The sequence below is a fragment of the Dendropsophus ebraccatus genome, chromosome 8 (genome assembly GCF_027789765.1).
Source record: "Dendropsophus ebraccatus isolate aDenEbr1 chromosome 8, aDenEbr1.pat, whole genome shotgun sequence".
NCBI lineage: Eukaryota > Metazoa > Chordata > Amphibia > Anura > Hylidae > Dendropsophus > Dendropsophus ebraccatus.
Genome location: NC_091461.1, coordinates 52,204,211 through 52,217,433, shown reverse-complemented (window position 1 = coordinate 52,217,433; position 13,223 = coordinate 52,204,211). Strand labels below are relative to the sequence as shown.

Genomic DNA, 13,223 nt, shown 5'->3' with positions numbered 1-13,223 from the left:
GCATTCCGCGGCGGACAATTCCGTCGCGGAATTCCGCTAGCTTTGCTCAGTGGGAACGGGGCCTAATATTATGTCTATGTAGAATCCACAACTTGCAATATTTAGACTACTGGTGTCTTTTGGTGTGATAGGAGGACATTTTAGTCTCAACAAGCAAAGCTGCTGCTTCTGCACCCCAAGCAAGCGGGCCATGATTTGACTGCAGCTTCTGCACCCCAAGCAAGAGGGCTATGATGTGGCTGCTGCTTCTGCACCCCTGTACCTACACCCCAACTATCTCAAGCCTGTGGTAAATTGAGACAGAAGACAACAGTTGTGTAATGTGTAAACAGGAGATGCGCAGCTGACAGCAGTATATTTAAATGTCCGCACGAATGATAGTGACTTTTCAAGCAGCTCGACCACACAGTTAATTAATTGAAGGCACTGCATGTGAGCGCTGATCTTACTAAGGGTATGTGCCCGCGGAGGACTTGCAGCGGATTCCACCGTCCGCCCAAAGAATGAACAGGTTCATTCTTTGGGCGGAGGCCGGAATCTGCCTGACCATAGAAGGGAGTCTATGGCACAGGTGGAGAGTGAAGCAGGAGCACGCGAGGACAAGTGGTGGAATCTACCGCAAGTCCTCTGTGTGTTTTCCTCAACGTGCACATATCCGAATCGATGCTCATTTGCTTCTATAGAAGGATGCCAATTGGGCCGTCTAAAAGGACCTTAAAGAGGACCTGTTACCCCCGTGCCGGGGTGACAGGCTTCCACCTTCAGGTGCTGAAATCTCAGTCACCCGACAGGCTCAGGAAGCGGGACCCGGCCCAATGAGGTAAGTATAGGGGATCTAACGGGGGGTCGGGAGCCTGTCACCCCGGCACGGGGGGTGACAGGTTTCCTTTAAACAATAGGTTTGACATTCACTTACACTCCAACAATGTCTATCTGATGAAGAAGTGGTCTTGTAGATGCTACTGATGCATCACAGTAGCTTTCTCAAAGCGGTGGAAGGCAGAATTGGGACAAGGATTACAGGCTTTTGATGAGTGAAAGAGCAAAAAATAAATAGTTATAGTACCCAGCTTTTCACTTACATGTAAAAAAAAAAAGAGAGCCCAAAAAGTGGGAGTTTGCCTAATAGTAGATGACCCCCTATATCAAATAAAATCCTTTTTACATATTTACACATTTTTAGCTTCTTAATGAAATAACAATTCCGGAAATCTTTTCCTAGAACTCTGTGTTGCCTATTCCTCTATGGTATTATCATACAACTGTGTGTTACTGTTACATTCCAACACTGTCCAATCATTGCTGATAGTGCCAGATTTTTTAGGGACTCACCTCTTTGACAAGGGAAATGCTTGTAACTGCTGCTGCTGCTAGATCTATATTCTAGATTAACAGGGTATTTAGTGGGTAAAGGATGTATGTCCAGTGAAACTGAATTACAAGTAACTTGGTTTAAAAACATTTTGCAACAACAGCCTTGATTAGTATGGAACTTCCGTTGTGTGAACATGGCCTAACCCTGTAAATAAGCTTTTCTGATTCTGTACTGGATAGAAAGCCCTCTCATATTAACCCACTACTACCTGATAAACTCAGCCAGTAATGGGACACCTTCCGGCTCTCATCTGCATCACCACCGCAATCATCTGCATTTCAACAATTTGCTTTGATATACAAAGCAAATTACAAGCACATTCCTGGGACAAATTATGCTCATAATCCACTGTACTGTATTTTCTGTTTCTGTTGTACTTTATTCATTGACAGCAAGCACATGCTGAAGAACACTAAGTGGTTAGGTGTGTATGTAGGTATGTCACTAGTTGCACATTCTTTCTCTGTCGCCTGCTTGAGGAGGTGGTTTGTCAATTTCTGCCGAAAGCCTCTCCAACTGTCCTGACCAATCCCCTGTCGATTTACCTCAGGCCTCTCTCTCCCTGTAGCATTAAAGGGTGGAGCAGGTCTTATGAGCTTAGTAGGCTAGTCTGTCTTCTTTTTGGGTATGTTCACACTGAGGAATCCGCAAGGAATTGAAGAGGAAAGTTTTTTGCTTAAAAATATCTCACCTATTTAGCCCTGACAGAATAGGAGCAGAATTTGACTGGAATGCAGGTGGAATTTAAGCAGAATTCAAGCCCCATTTACATGTATAGAATTTATCTAGCAGAATCTGCCCAAAGAATTGACATGTCAATTATTGAGGCGCAAAGCGTATCGGGCATGGAAATTCTGCCGTGTGAACAACATAACGGAAATCCAATTAAACACAATGGGGCAATGCTATGTTCATATTTTATGGTCAGAAGCTGCGGCTAATTTCACCTGGATTCCACTTGAAATTCCATGCCTTTTCCTGTGTGAACACACCCCCACTGTGTAAAGCTGCACCCGCTGTATCTAGTGCCAGAGCGTTGTTTTCTAGGAGTCTGTAGGTCACCAGAGGTGCGACTACTGCCAGGGGGACCAAGCCTGTCAACGCTAATGCAGATGCCCTATGCTAGCGCATAGCCCAGACTATTTCTAAAGGGAAACCACTGACCTAATTCCAAACTAAGCCGCCTTGCTAACAAGGGTGTGTACTGAAACTGTTACTGTATACTGTATTGCACTTTCCAAGAACTTTTCAGCAAATCCTCCTGAACTCTGTTCTCTCCCCGCTCTGTGACATGTCAAAAAAAGTTTTTTTTTATAATGACAGGTACACTTTAATCATTTTTAGTGGCACTGAATATGGCCCCAAAACAGATCTGTACAGAACTGCTGTCACGGCCGCGGCGGCGTCCCGGGCTCCGGGCCGCCGCCGCGACCCCCCTCCATCCCATGCAGCTGCCGGGGTCCCGGTGCAGGGACCCGGCGCTGCTACATGTTCGGCCCCGGGGGGCGCCTTACCTGGTCCCGCTCCTGCCTCCGTCTGTGCCGGCCGGCGCGCGCGTCCCCGCCTCCTAGGGCGCGCGCGTGCCGGCTATCTCAGATTTAAAGGGCCAGTCCGCACCTAATTGGTAGTTGCACCCAATCACTCCCCTATAAATCCCAGCATGCCCTGTCCCTGGTGTTGGAGCCTCTACATGCTTCCCATAGCGTTTGGCCCAGCTCCTTGTTGTTCCTGATTCCCGTCCGTTACCTGGTTCCTAGTCCCTGTTCCTGATTCCTATCCGCCAACTTGTCCCTAGTCCTTGTTCCTGGTTCCTGTTCCCCTGCATCACCATTGCTCCTGTGTATTGCCTGTCACCTGCGGTTACGTCCACTGACCTCTGCAGCACCATCTCCTGCCTACTGCTCCTGCCACGCCTCGCCTGCCGTCACCAGCGACCAAGCCAGGGGTAGCGACCTGGGGGTCGCCTGCCGCAGCAAGTCCATCCCGCCTTGCGGCGGGCTCTGGTGAAAACCAGCGGCCCCTTAGACTCCGCTCCCTGGGGAGGTTAGTGCCATCGCTGGTGACGGTCCAGTGGATCCACTAGTCCAGGCGTTACAGTAGGCTCCAACCATGGATCCCGGCGAGGTGCCTGATATCCGCGAGGTAGCCCGAGTGGTCGCCCTACAGGCTCAACAGATTCAGCAACAGTCACAGCTGATTCAACAACTGACTGCAGCCGTTCAGCAGCATACCACAGCTCAGCAGTCATCACCTCCGGCAGCCTCTTCAAAACTACGACTGGCTCTCCCAAGTAAATATGGAGGTGACCCCAAGTTGTGCAGAGGATTCCTGACCCAATGCACTATGTATATCGAACTTTTAAGCAGTCAGTTTGCCACCGAGCGCTCTAAAGTGGCTTTCATTATCAGCCTATTGGAGGGAAGAGCTCTGGCCTGGGCCACGCCACTATGGGACCGTAATGATCCGGTTGCTGCCAATTTTCGAATCTTCCTGGACGAGTTCCGCTCTGTCTTTGAGGAACCTGCCCGTGCGTCTTCGGCTGAGACTGCTATTCTCAATCTATCCCAAGGTACTTCCTCCGTTGGTGATTACGCCATCCAGTTCCGCACCCTGGCTGCGGAACTAGACTGGAATGAGGCCGCTCTGATTGCCACCTTTAAAAAGGGCCTGTCCAGCCAAGTGAAGGATGTGCTCGCTGCCCGGGACCTGCCTACCTCCTTGAACGAACTTATCCTACTGGCTACCAGAGTCTACACCAGGTTTTCCGAGAGAGAGGAGGAGGTCCGGCAAGGACGGCGTCTGAGTCTGCCCCGTCGCCATCCTCGGCTGGCACCGGTGTTCCAGAATCCCGTTGCTCCTATGTCCCAGCCGCTTCCAGAAGTTCCTATGCAGGTGGAACGTGTTCGCCTGACGACTGATGAGAGGAACCGTCGTCTGGACCAGAATCTCTGTCTCTATTGCGGTGGCGCGGATCACTATCGGCAGAGATGTCCCCAACGCCCTCAGCGTCCGGGAAACGCTCGCACCTAGGTCCGGTGGGAGAGGCCTCCCTAGGTGTGAATGCCACCTCTCCAAGGTTGACTATGCCCGTCTCCATCCAGACACCCTCTGGGCAAGTTTTCCAGACTACTGCCCTCATCGACTCTGGCTCTGCTGGCAGTTTCATCTCTGCTTCGTTGGTCCAAAGATGGCGGCTACCCGTGACCCAGCTAGCCCAACCCCGGTCTATCTCTTCGGTTACGGGGGAGGTTCTTACCGAAGCGGTGTACAGCCAGACGGCACCCTTAGTCCTCCAGGTGGGAGCCTTACATCAGGAGAGGATCTCCTTCTATGTCTTGCGCCATTCCTCTTCCAACCTCCTGCTGGGTCTTCCTTGGCTGCAACTCCATACCCCTAGGCTGGACTGGAGAACTGGGGAGGTTCTCAGCTGGGGCCAGGACTGTCATAACCGGTGTCTGAGATCTCCTCAATCCAAGTGCTCTACAAGGTCACCTGCTAATGTCAAGCCTCTATCCGGGCTACCAGAGGACTACCAAGACTTTGTCTATGTTTTCTCGGCCAAAGAGGCGGACTCACTACCACCTCATCGAGCCTATGATTGCCCTATAGACCTTCTTCCAGGGGCTTCTCCTCCACGTGGTCGAGTATACCCTCTCTCTGTGCCCGAGACTGAAGCCATGTCCTCCTACATCCAGGAGAACTTACAAAAGGGCTTCATCCGTAAATCCACGTCCCCAGCTGGCGCTGGATTTTTCTTTGTCCAGAAGAAGGACGGTTCCCTCCGCCCATGCATAGACTATCGGGGCTTGAATAAGGTGACTGTTAAGAACCGCTATCCTCTTCCGCTTATTCCTGAACTATTCGACCGTCTTCGTGGAGCTAAGATCTTCTCCAAGCTGGATCTCAGGGGAGCGTATAACTTGGTCCGTATTCGTAAAGGAGACGAATGGAAGACCGCTTTCAACACCAGAGATGGGCACTACGAATATCTGGTCATGCCATTCGGCCTATGCAATGCCCCAGCGGTCTTCCAGGAATTCGTGAACGACATCTTCCGAGACCTCCTCTATGTCTGCGTCATTGTCTATTTGGACGACATTTTGGTCTTCTCCCCGGACCAGCAGACTCATGTGGCACAAGTGCGTCAGGTCCTACGAAGACTACGGGCCAACCATCTATACGCCAAGCTAGAGAAGTGTGTTTTTCATCAGCGCAGTCTTCCATTTCTTGGCTATATCGTTTCCGACCAGGGTCTACAAATGGATCCAGCCAAGCTCGCAGCTGTCCTTCAATGGCCACGCCCTGTGGGACTTAGAGCCATCCAACGTTTCCTTGGCTTCGCCAACTATTATCGGCAATTCATCCCTCACTTCTCTACCCTGGTCGCACCCATAGTGGCCCTCTGCTCCTCGTCTGGCTCAGTTGTTCTTCCGACACATCTTTCGCCTGCATGGACTTCCTCTTCACATTGTGTCCGACCGAGGCTCTCAATTTGTCTCTAAATTTTGGCGTGCCCTATGCTCGCAACTCCAAGTGAAGCTGGACTTCTCATCGGCCTTTCATCCTCAAACTAACGGGCAAGTGGAGAGAGTCAATCAGATTCTGGGTAACTACCTACGCCATTTTGTTTCCAGCCGCCAAGACAACTGGTCCGATCTACTCCCATGGGCAGAATTCTCATATAACCATTTGGACTCGACTTCCACAGGCAAGTCCCCTTTCTATGTGGTCTACGGGCATCATCCTCGTCCTCCTCTGCCTCTCTCTCCATCCTCTGAAGTCCCAGCCGTGGAGGAGTTGTTATCTGACCTGCAATCGATCTGGGAACAAACTCGACAGTCCTTACTCAAAGCCTCCGAACGCATGAAGGACCAGGCTGATAAGAAGAGGAGACCTGCCACGAATTTTCTCCCAGGTGACAAGGTCTGTCTCTCGGCCAAATATGTCCGACTCAAGATCCCCAGCTACAAGTTGGGCCCTCGATTCCTCGGTCCTTTCTCGGTGCTAAGACGCATCAACCCTGTCACCTACAAACTCCGCCTACCCCCCACTATGCGGATTCCGAACTCCTTCCATGTTTCCCTCTTAAAACCAGTGGTCCTGAACCGGTTCTCCGATAGGTCTTCATTCTCTGCTCCACAAGCCGTCTCTGACGACGTCTACGCTGTTAAGGACATTCTGGCCATGAAGACTGTCAGAGGGAGAAGGTTCTTCCTGGTGGACTGGAAAGGATTTGGTCCTGAGGAGAGGTCCTGGGAACCCGAGGCTAACATCCTGGACCAAGATCTCATCAAGAGGTTCCTGCAGGTTAGAAAGAGGGGGAGGCCAAAGGGGGGGGGGTACTGTCACGGCCGCCGCGGCGTCCCGTGCTCCGGGCCGCCGCCGCGACCCCCCTCCATCCCATGCAGCTGCCGGGGTCCCGGTGCAGGGACCCGGCGCTGCTACATGTTCGGCCCCGGGGGGCGCCTTACCTGGTCCCGCTCCTGCCTCCGTCTGTGCCGGCCGGCGCGCGCGTCCCCGCCTCCTCGGGCGCGCGCGCGCCGGCTGTCTCAGATTTAAAGGGCCAGTCCGCACCTAATTGGTAGTTGCACCCAATCACTCCCCTATAAATCCCAGCATGCCCTGTCCCTGGTGTTGGAGCCTCTACATCCTTCCCATAGCGTTTGGCCCAGCTCCCTGTTGTTCCTGATTCCCGTCCGTTACCTGGTTCCTAGTCCCTGTTCCTGATTCCTATCCGCCACCTTGTCCCTAGTCCTTGTTCCTGGTTCCTGTTCCCCTGCATCACCATTGCTCCTGTGTATTGCCTGTCACCTGCGGTTACGTCCACTGACCTCTGCAGCACCATCTCCTGCCTACTGCTCCTGCCACGCCTCGCCTGCCGTCACCAGCAACCAAGCCAGGGGTAGCGACCTGGGGGTCACCTGCCGCAGCAAGTCCATCCCGCCTTGCGGCGGGCTCTGGTGAAAACCAGCGGCCCCTTAGACTCCGCTCCCTGGGGAGGTTAGTGCCATCGCTGGTGACGGTCCAGTGGATCCACTAGTCCAGGCGTTACAACTGCATGTATGAAATGATGTGTGAAAGAGGCCATAATGTCACATGATTCATCTGAATATAACAATTTTTAGGAGCCAACTTGCACCACATGATGGATTATTATGCAAGCTTCTGTCTATAATACAGTAAGAAACCAGACACTTTCTAGAGCAACATAAAAATATTATTAATGCAGAACTAATTCCTAGGTTAAAAAGAGGGACAGAGGGACTTGGCTCAAAAGTAGGGACTGTCCCTACTTGGGAGGTATGCAATTGACACAAAATTTTGTCGCTTCTATATGTAGATAACAATGACAAGCATCCCTGTTTTTGGGAAGTGATTTATGTATATATCCAGACAAGTCAAGGCAAAACACAATGCTCACAAACCAAACAATTCTTTAGCTCTAAACCAGGATTAGCTCAGAAAAAGATTATATCGGGGATGAGATAACAGGCAGCGCCCAGTAGACTCCAACTGGTTGTGTGGGTTCAGCCCACCTTCTTGGAGGTATTAGGTGACTACTTGCAAATACATGCAGTGCAATAATCCTATTCTTAGGGAGGTGCTGGAGCTTTAAAGGTTTGTCATATGAATAGCTGGCATGTTAATGTTCACGTGTAATCACAGATATACAGATGGTGAGCTTGTTTTCTAATTGTGTCATTTACCTTTATTTATCTCATCAATCATTCATGGTCATTGAGCTCTCTACAGCACAAAACAATAGACACATTTATCTAGTGAAGTGCAGCTAGATGTGTATTATTAGTGCAGTGATGTGCGCCAGTATGAAATAATACATAGGGGTTATGTATGATTAGCGCATCTTATTTTCCACTAGCGCACTTTTCACATGCTGCTCAAAAATCTCCAGTCTATGCGCAAAAATCATCAATAGGAGCAAGGGCCTTGGTAAATATTGCACATTTCTTTGGCTAAAAAAGGCTAATAAACTACACCAGGGTCTGAATGGGGAACTACTGCGCAATATTTTTTTTTTGAGCAAAATATAAAATTGCAGATGATAAGTCTGGGTAAAAAAAGTAACTAATATAATAAACCACGCCCCCTGCAAACAAAGAATCTGAAAAAAGGTACAGGCAACGTAAACTGCTCAAAATAACGCAAACGTCTTGTGTAGCAGCGCTAAAGGCCCTATTAACCAAACGATTATCGGCCATACTTGGCCGATTACCGTCTGTTGCGACCAATAATCATTTAGTGTAATAGCTCATGTTAAAAGACCACGATCACTAGACATGCACAATGTCGGCTGATCGTGGTCTTCCAAAATGTTGAAAAATCGCTCCAGCTGCTGCTCATCGCTCCATGCAATAGCAGTGGCGGCAGCAGACCGCCGTTCTCTTCAATGGGCCAACCTGTCAGATCAGGCGCTGTGATCAGGCCATGTAATACAGCTTTAAATTGACCATGTGGCCATGTTTTTGTAGCGCTGGATAACCCCTTTAAAGATCCAGCACATGTCTAGTGTTCAGACAAGTCATGAATAGGAGAAATCCTGTCCAGGGACATTCCTAATGATGAAGAGGGTGGGGAGGAGGGACGGAGAGGTGGTGCAGGCCTGGGCACGGGTACTCTAGGCCGCGCCAATTTGACACAGGGCTGCAAGTTTAAAGGTTGTCTTTTAGGACAATAACTGCATCACCTGCCGAAGGGACCCCAGGACAGATCTTGGATCTAAAGCAGCTATCCAATGGTACAAGTGTTTTATTTTTGTTTTTTTGGGGGGTGGAATGGGGGGGGCAGATTGTGGGTACAGAGTCGCTTTAACGTGTACTAGTATTAAAGGGTTTTCTCCTGACTTTGCCCAAAGCATCCATACTTTTCCAGGCATTGTTATCCAAGGAAACACTAACCTTTCTACATACAGGTCCCAGCAGAATGCATTTGCAGGTTCTTCTGGGCTAATATCTTCCCAAACATCTGATTATAAGGGCAGACTGATTTGGCAAATAAAATTCTATTTGGTGATTTTTGTTATTTTCCTAAATTAAAGTGTACCTGTCACAATGGCCCGCTTCCCCATCAGCAATGAGATCCTCTGTTAATCCGGAAGTTCAGGTTTCCATGGATACAGAGATGCAATGAGACCATAATCCGTGCGACCCCCATTGCATTGTGACAAGCTTCCTATCATGGCTGATTATCGTCCATTACGGCCAATAATCGCTTGGTGTAATGGTGCGTTTACACGTAACGATTATCGTGTGAATTTGCGCGATAACGATCAAAATCGAATGATAATCGTACGATTACAACATGTTATCAAATTGTTGTTCGTCGTTCGCAAAAAATTTGCAAATCGTTCCGTGTGAACAGTCGTTCGCCGATTTAACCAATGTGTGAGATAGGCTTAAGCGTTCGCAAAACGATCGCAAAACTAATTTTCCGTGCGATATATTGTACCATCTAAACGCTGATCGTTATGAAAAAAAAATCGTTACTCCGACATCGATAATCGTACGTTCGGGCCAATTATCGTTTTGTGTAAATGCACCATAAGAGTATGTGCACACTGAGGAAAAGGTGAGCAATTAGGCAAAGAATTTAAGAGGAATCTGCTCTTATTTCAGCTTGAAATTCCTCCCATGAAAACATGAACAGAGCAATGTCCCATTGTGTTCAATGGGATTTCTACTCTGTTGTTCACACTGCAGAATTTCACTTTACACCATGTTTGATCAATCTCCCCCAAAGTGCTTTTTTACCCTGCACTTACTACTGCATGAAGGCTTCACTTCCTGGATAAAATGGTGATGTCACGACCCGACTCCTAAAGCATTTCTTGTAATAAGTGTATATTGGTAGTTTGTATAACTTTTGGGGGGCAATACAATACTTTAATAAAAAATTTCACTGGACTTCTCCTTTAATAGCCATAACCCTTATTTCTCCATCCACAGACCCATAAAAAACAGCCTATTCTTACCTCTCCACGCTCCCCCGGTGTCCTGAACTATTCCGCCTCCACTTCTGGCACAGACTTGTCTCGGCAGTGACAGCCTGCTCAGCCAATCACTGATAGGACAGCGCTGTGGCCAGTGATTGATCTGTAAGGCGGGATTGTTCAGGACACCAGGGGCGCGCAGAGATAAATAGGCTGTTTGCCATATTCTGCACCATATTAAATGTTTATTTTCAGTGGAGTGCAACTTTTAACAGTTAATGGTGTTTGCTCCATGCCAGCTGTAAACTGCGGCCTTGGCTGCCAGGTATACAGAGAGCACCTGACTCCCAAGCCTTCTCTACACCCCTCAGACTGAAGGGGGCCCCTGCCAGTACCCCACTGTATATGTCTTAATCCCTTTTTGACAGGTTTTCTATGTATACCACTGGGTATACACAGTGTGAATCCCGCCTTACAGACATGGAGCAGTCTGGCACACCATTCTCCCATTACACATTCCCGGTATCCGTGCTATAGAGCGCGTTATACCGGGGCCTGTGCACACCGCGCTCTCCCGGCCATACCTGCCTGTCATCAGGGGGCGGGGCGTGACGTCACCTGGCGCTGCCGCACTGGCGGCTACATTCGGGCATTGGAACTAAGGGACATGACCCCCATTGGTGTCAGCAGACGCCCACCCTCCAGCGCCGGGTAATTACCGCAGCGGTAACGCAGCAGACAAGTGCAAGGGCAGGCGAGAGCGGCAGAGAGGGGGCGGCCGCTGTCTGCGCTCCCAGTGACGCCCCCTGCTCGGCTTCTTGTTGCAGTGATGGGAGATCATGCGCAGCCCGCAGCGGCCTCGGCTCCCTATGTACAGAACGGATTCCATCCGCCCGGCGCCCCGCTGTCCCTCAGTAACGGAGAGAGCAGCGAGCATGGCGGCCTCCACCAGCGATCGCCCCCGGATCCCCTGCACCAGGGCTCCCCGGCCAAGAAGAGCAGGATCAGGCGGAGGCTGGACTCGGGCAGGAGGAGCAGACCCCGTAAGTGGCGGCTGTGGTGTCCTCACCATGCATTCATCTCCCCCGTGCAGAAGGGTGCTCATGGCCATGGAGACATGGTACAAGAGATGACCTTTAAATCCTTCCTAACCTGTGTCCCTCCACCTGTTGCAAAACCTCAGCTCCCATCATGCCCTGGCAGCCCCTGGAGGGCCCCAGGTGGGGGGGACGCTACAGCCCCTGGAGGGCCCCAGGTGGGGGGGGACGCTACAGCCCCTGGGGGGCCCAAGGTGGGGGGGACGCTACAGCCCCTGGAGAGCCCCAGGTGGGGGGGACGCTACAGCCCCTGGAGGGCCCCAGATGGGGGGGGACGCTACAGCCCCTGGAGAGCCGTGGTTGGGGGGGAACTACAGCCCTTGGAGGGCCACAGGTGCTGTGAGTACCCTACGGCTCCTGGGGAGCCACAAGTTTGGGGGGGGGGATGCTACAGCCCCTGCAGGGCCCCAGGTGGGGGGGGATGCTACAGCCCCAGGTGGGGGGGGACGCTACAGCCCCTGGAGAGCCATGGTTGGGGGGGGGAAATACAGCCCTTGGAGGGCCACAGGTGCCGTGAGTACCCTACGGCCCCTGGGGAGCCACAGGTTTGGGGGGGGGGATGCTACAGCCCCTGGAGAGCCGCAGGTGGGGGGGGGGGGGGGGGGGGGGGGGGGGCGACGCTGCAGCCCCTGGAAAACCACAGGTGGTGGTGGGGGACACTACGGTATAGTGAAGTGACCAATGCCACCAAACAGAGTGTCTGTACTGGCAGAATAGCGGCATACTGACCAATGAGTTCCTGTGGGAAGTGTCACCACCTATAATCCATGCTGAGCCACATTGACTATGAAGTGTGCCCCCCTTTATGAGTTCACAGAAATGGCGCACATTGTACCAAGTTTGTCAGAATGCCATATGCCACAAAGTAAACTAGAGTCAACTTACCAGAAAAACATAATAAAAGGATAGAGCAGGCTGGGCTGCCAACATCTTTATTAATATCTGCCACTGGGGGACAGACAGTAGCCCCCCCCCCATATACACATTAGATGGTCGGCCGACCCTCCAAAAACCGAGGGTTTTAACAAGACTTGGGATCAATACAAAGAATCTGCTACGACACATGTGAAGAAGTGTAGCTGCCATTGACTGGTACCATTCTCATGCATGGAAGCTGTTTGAGTGAACCTGCCATCGCCTTCATGCTGCCTGATCCACAAGTCAGTAGGAATGGTCCCCAGCGGCTCCTGTCTGCTCATGTCTTCCTATTTGGGTATAGAAAGAGATCTAAGGCCGGCAGGGCAGGCAGAAGCAGCTGGGAAATGCTGGATTACTTGAAGTTCAGGCAGCATGAAAGTGATGGCAGGTTCTCTTTAAGGCTCAGTTCACATGCTTGTTGGAGGTCCCATGGCAGGATTCATATTTTCTGCTGGAAAACATTGCACTACTTGGTATTTTCTCCAGTAGAATGATGGAGGCCATGAGAAGTAAATAGGGGCCATCATGTGACTGATCCGGCTCTTCTTGTACGTCTTGTCCACTTGTTTGTTGCAGTAAATACCTCATTGGGTGAATGGGGCAGCCGCAGAAATTTCTGTAACACATTTGCTGTAAGTACAATACCATATAAGAAAAATAGTTGGGTAACTAAGGGCCCTATTACACAGGACGCTGGGTTACTGATATCAGCCTGTGTATTAGAGCCAGCAAGCAGCTGCTGAACAAGAAAACAACCATTTATTGGCCGATTGGGTTTTGACTTGCTGAAGAGTCATTGCCTGTCATTACCTATCTCCCTGTGTAAGGGTCTGTTCACACTACGGAATAGGTGTGCTTAAGAAATCCCATTCACAGAGTCTGCAGT

The 13,223-nt window shown here is 50.7% G+C and overlaps 1 protein-coding gene across 1 annotated transcript in view; it reads left to right on the top strand.

Moving 5' to 3' along the window:
• The first annotated feature begins 10,957 nt into the window (after window positions 1-10,957).
• PANK1 (pantothenate kinase 1) overlaps window positions 10,958-13,223 on the top strand; it is a 38,094-nt gene continuing 35,828 nt past the window's right edge. Inside the window, exon 1 of the mRNA XM_069980352.1 lies at window positions 10,958-11,365. Within this exon, the coding sequence (XP_069836453.1) occupies window positions 11,152-11,365 (214 nt within the window). The 5' untranslated portion in view covers window positions 10,958-11,151. The remainder of the gene's footprint in view (window positions 11,366-13,223) is intronic.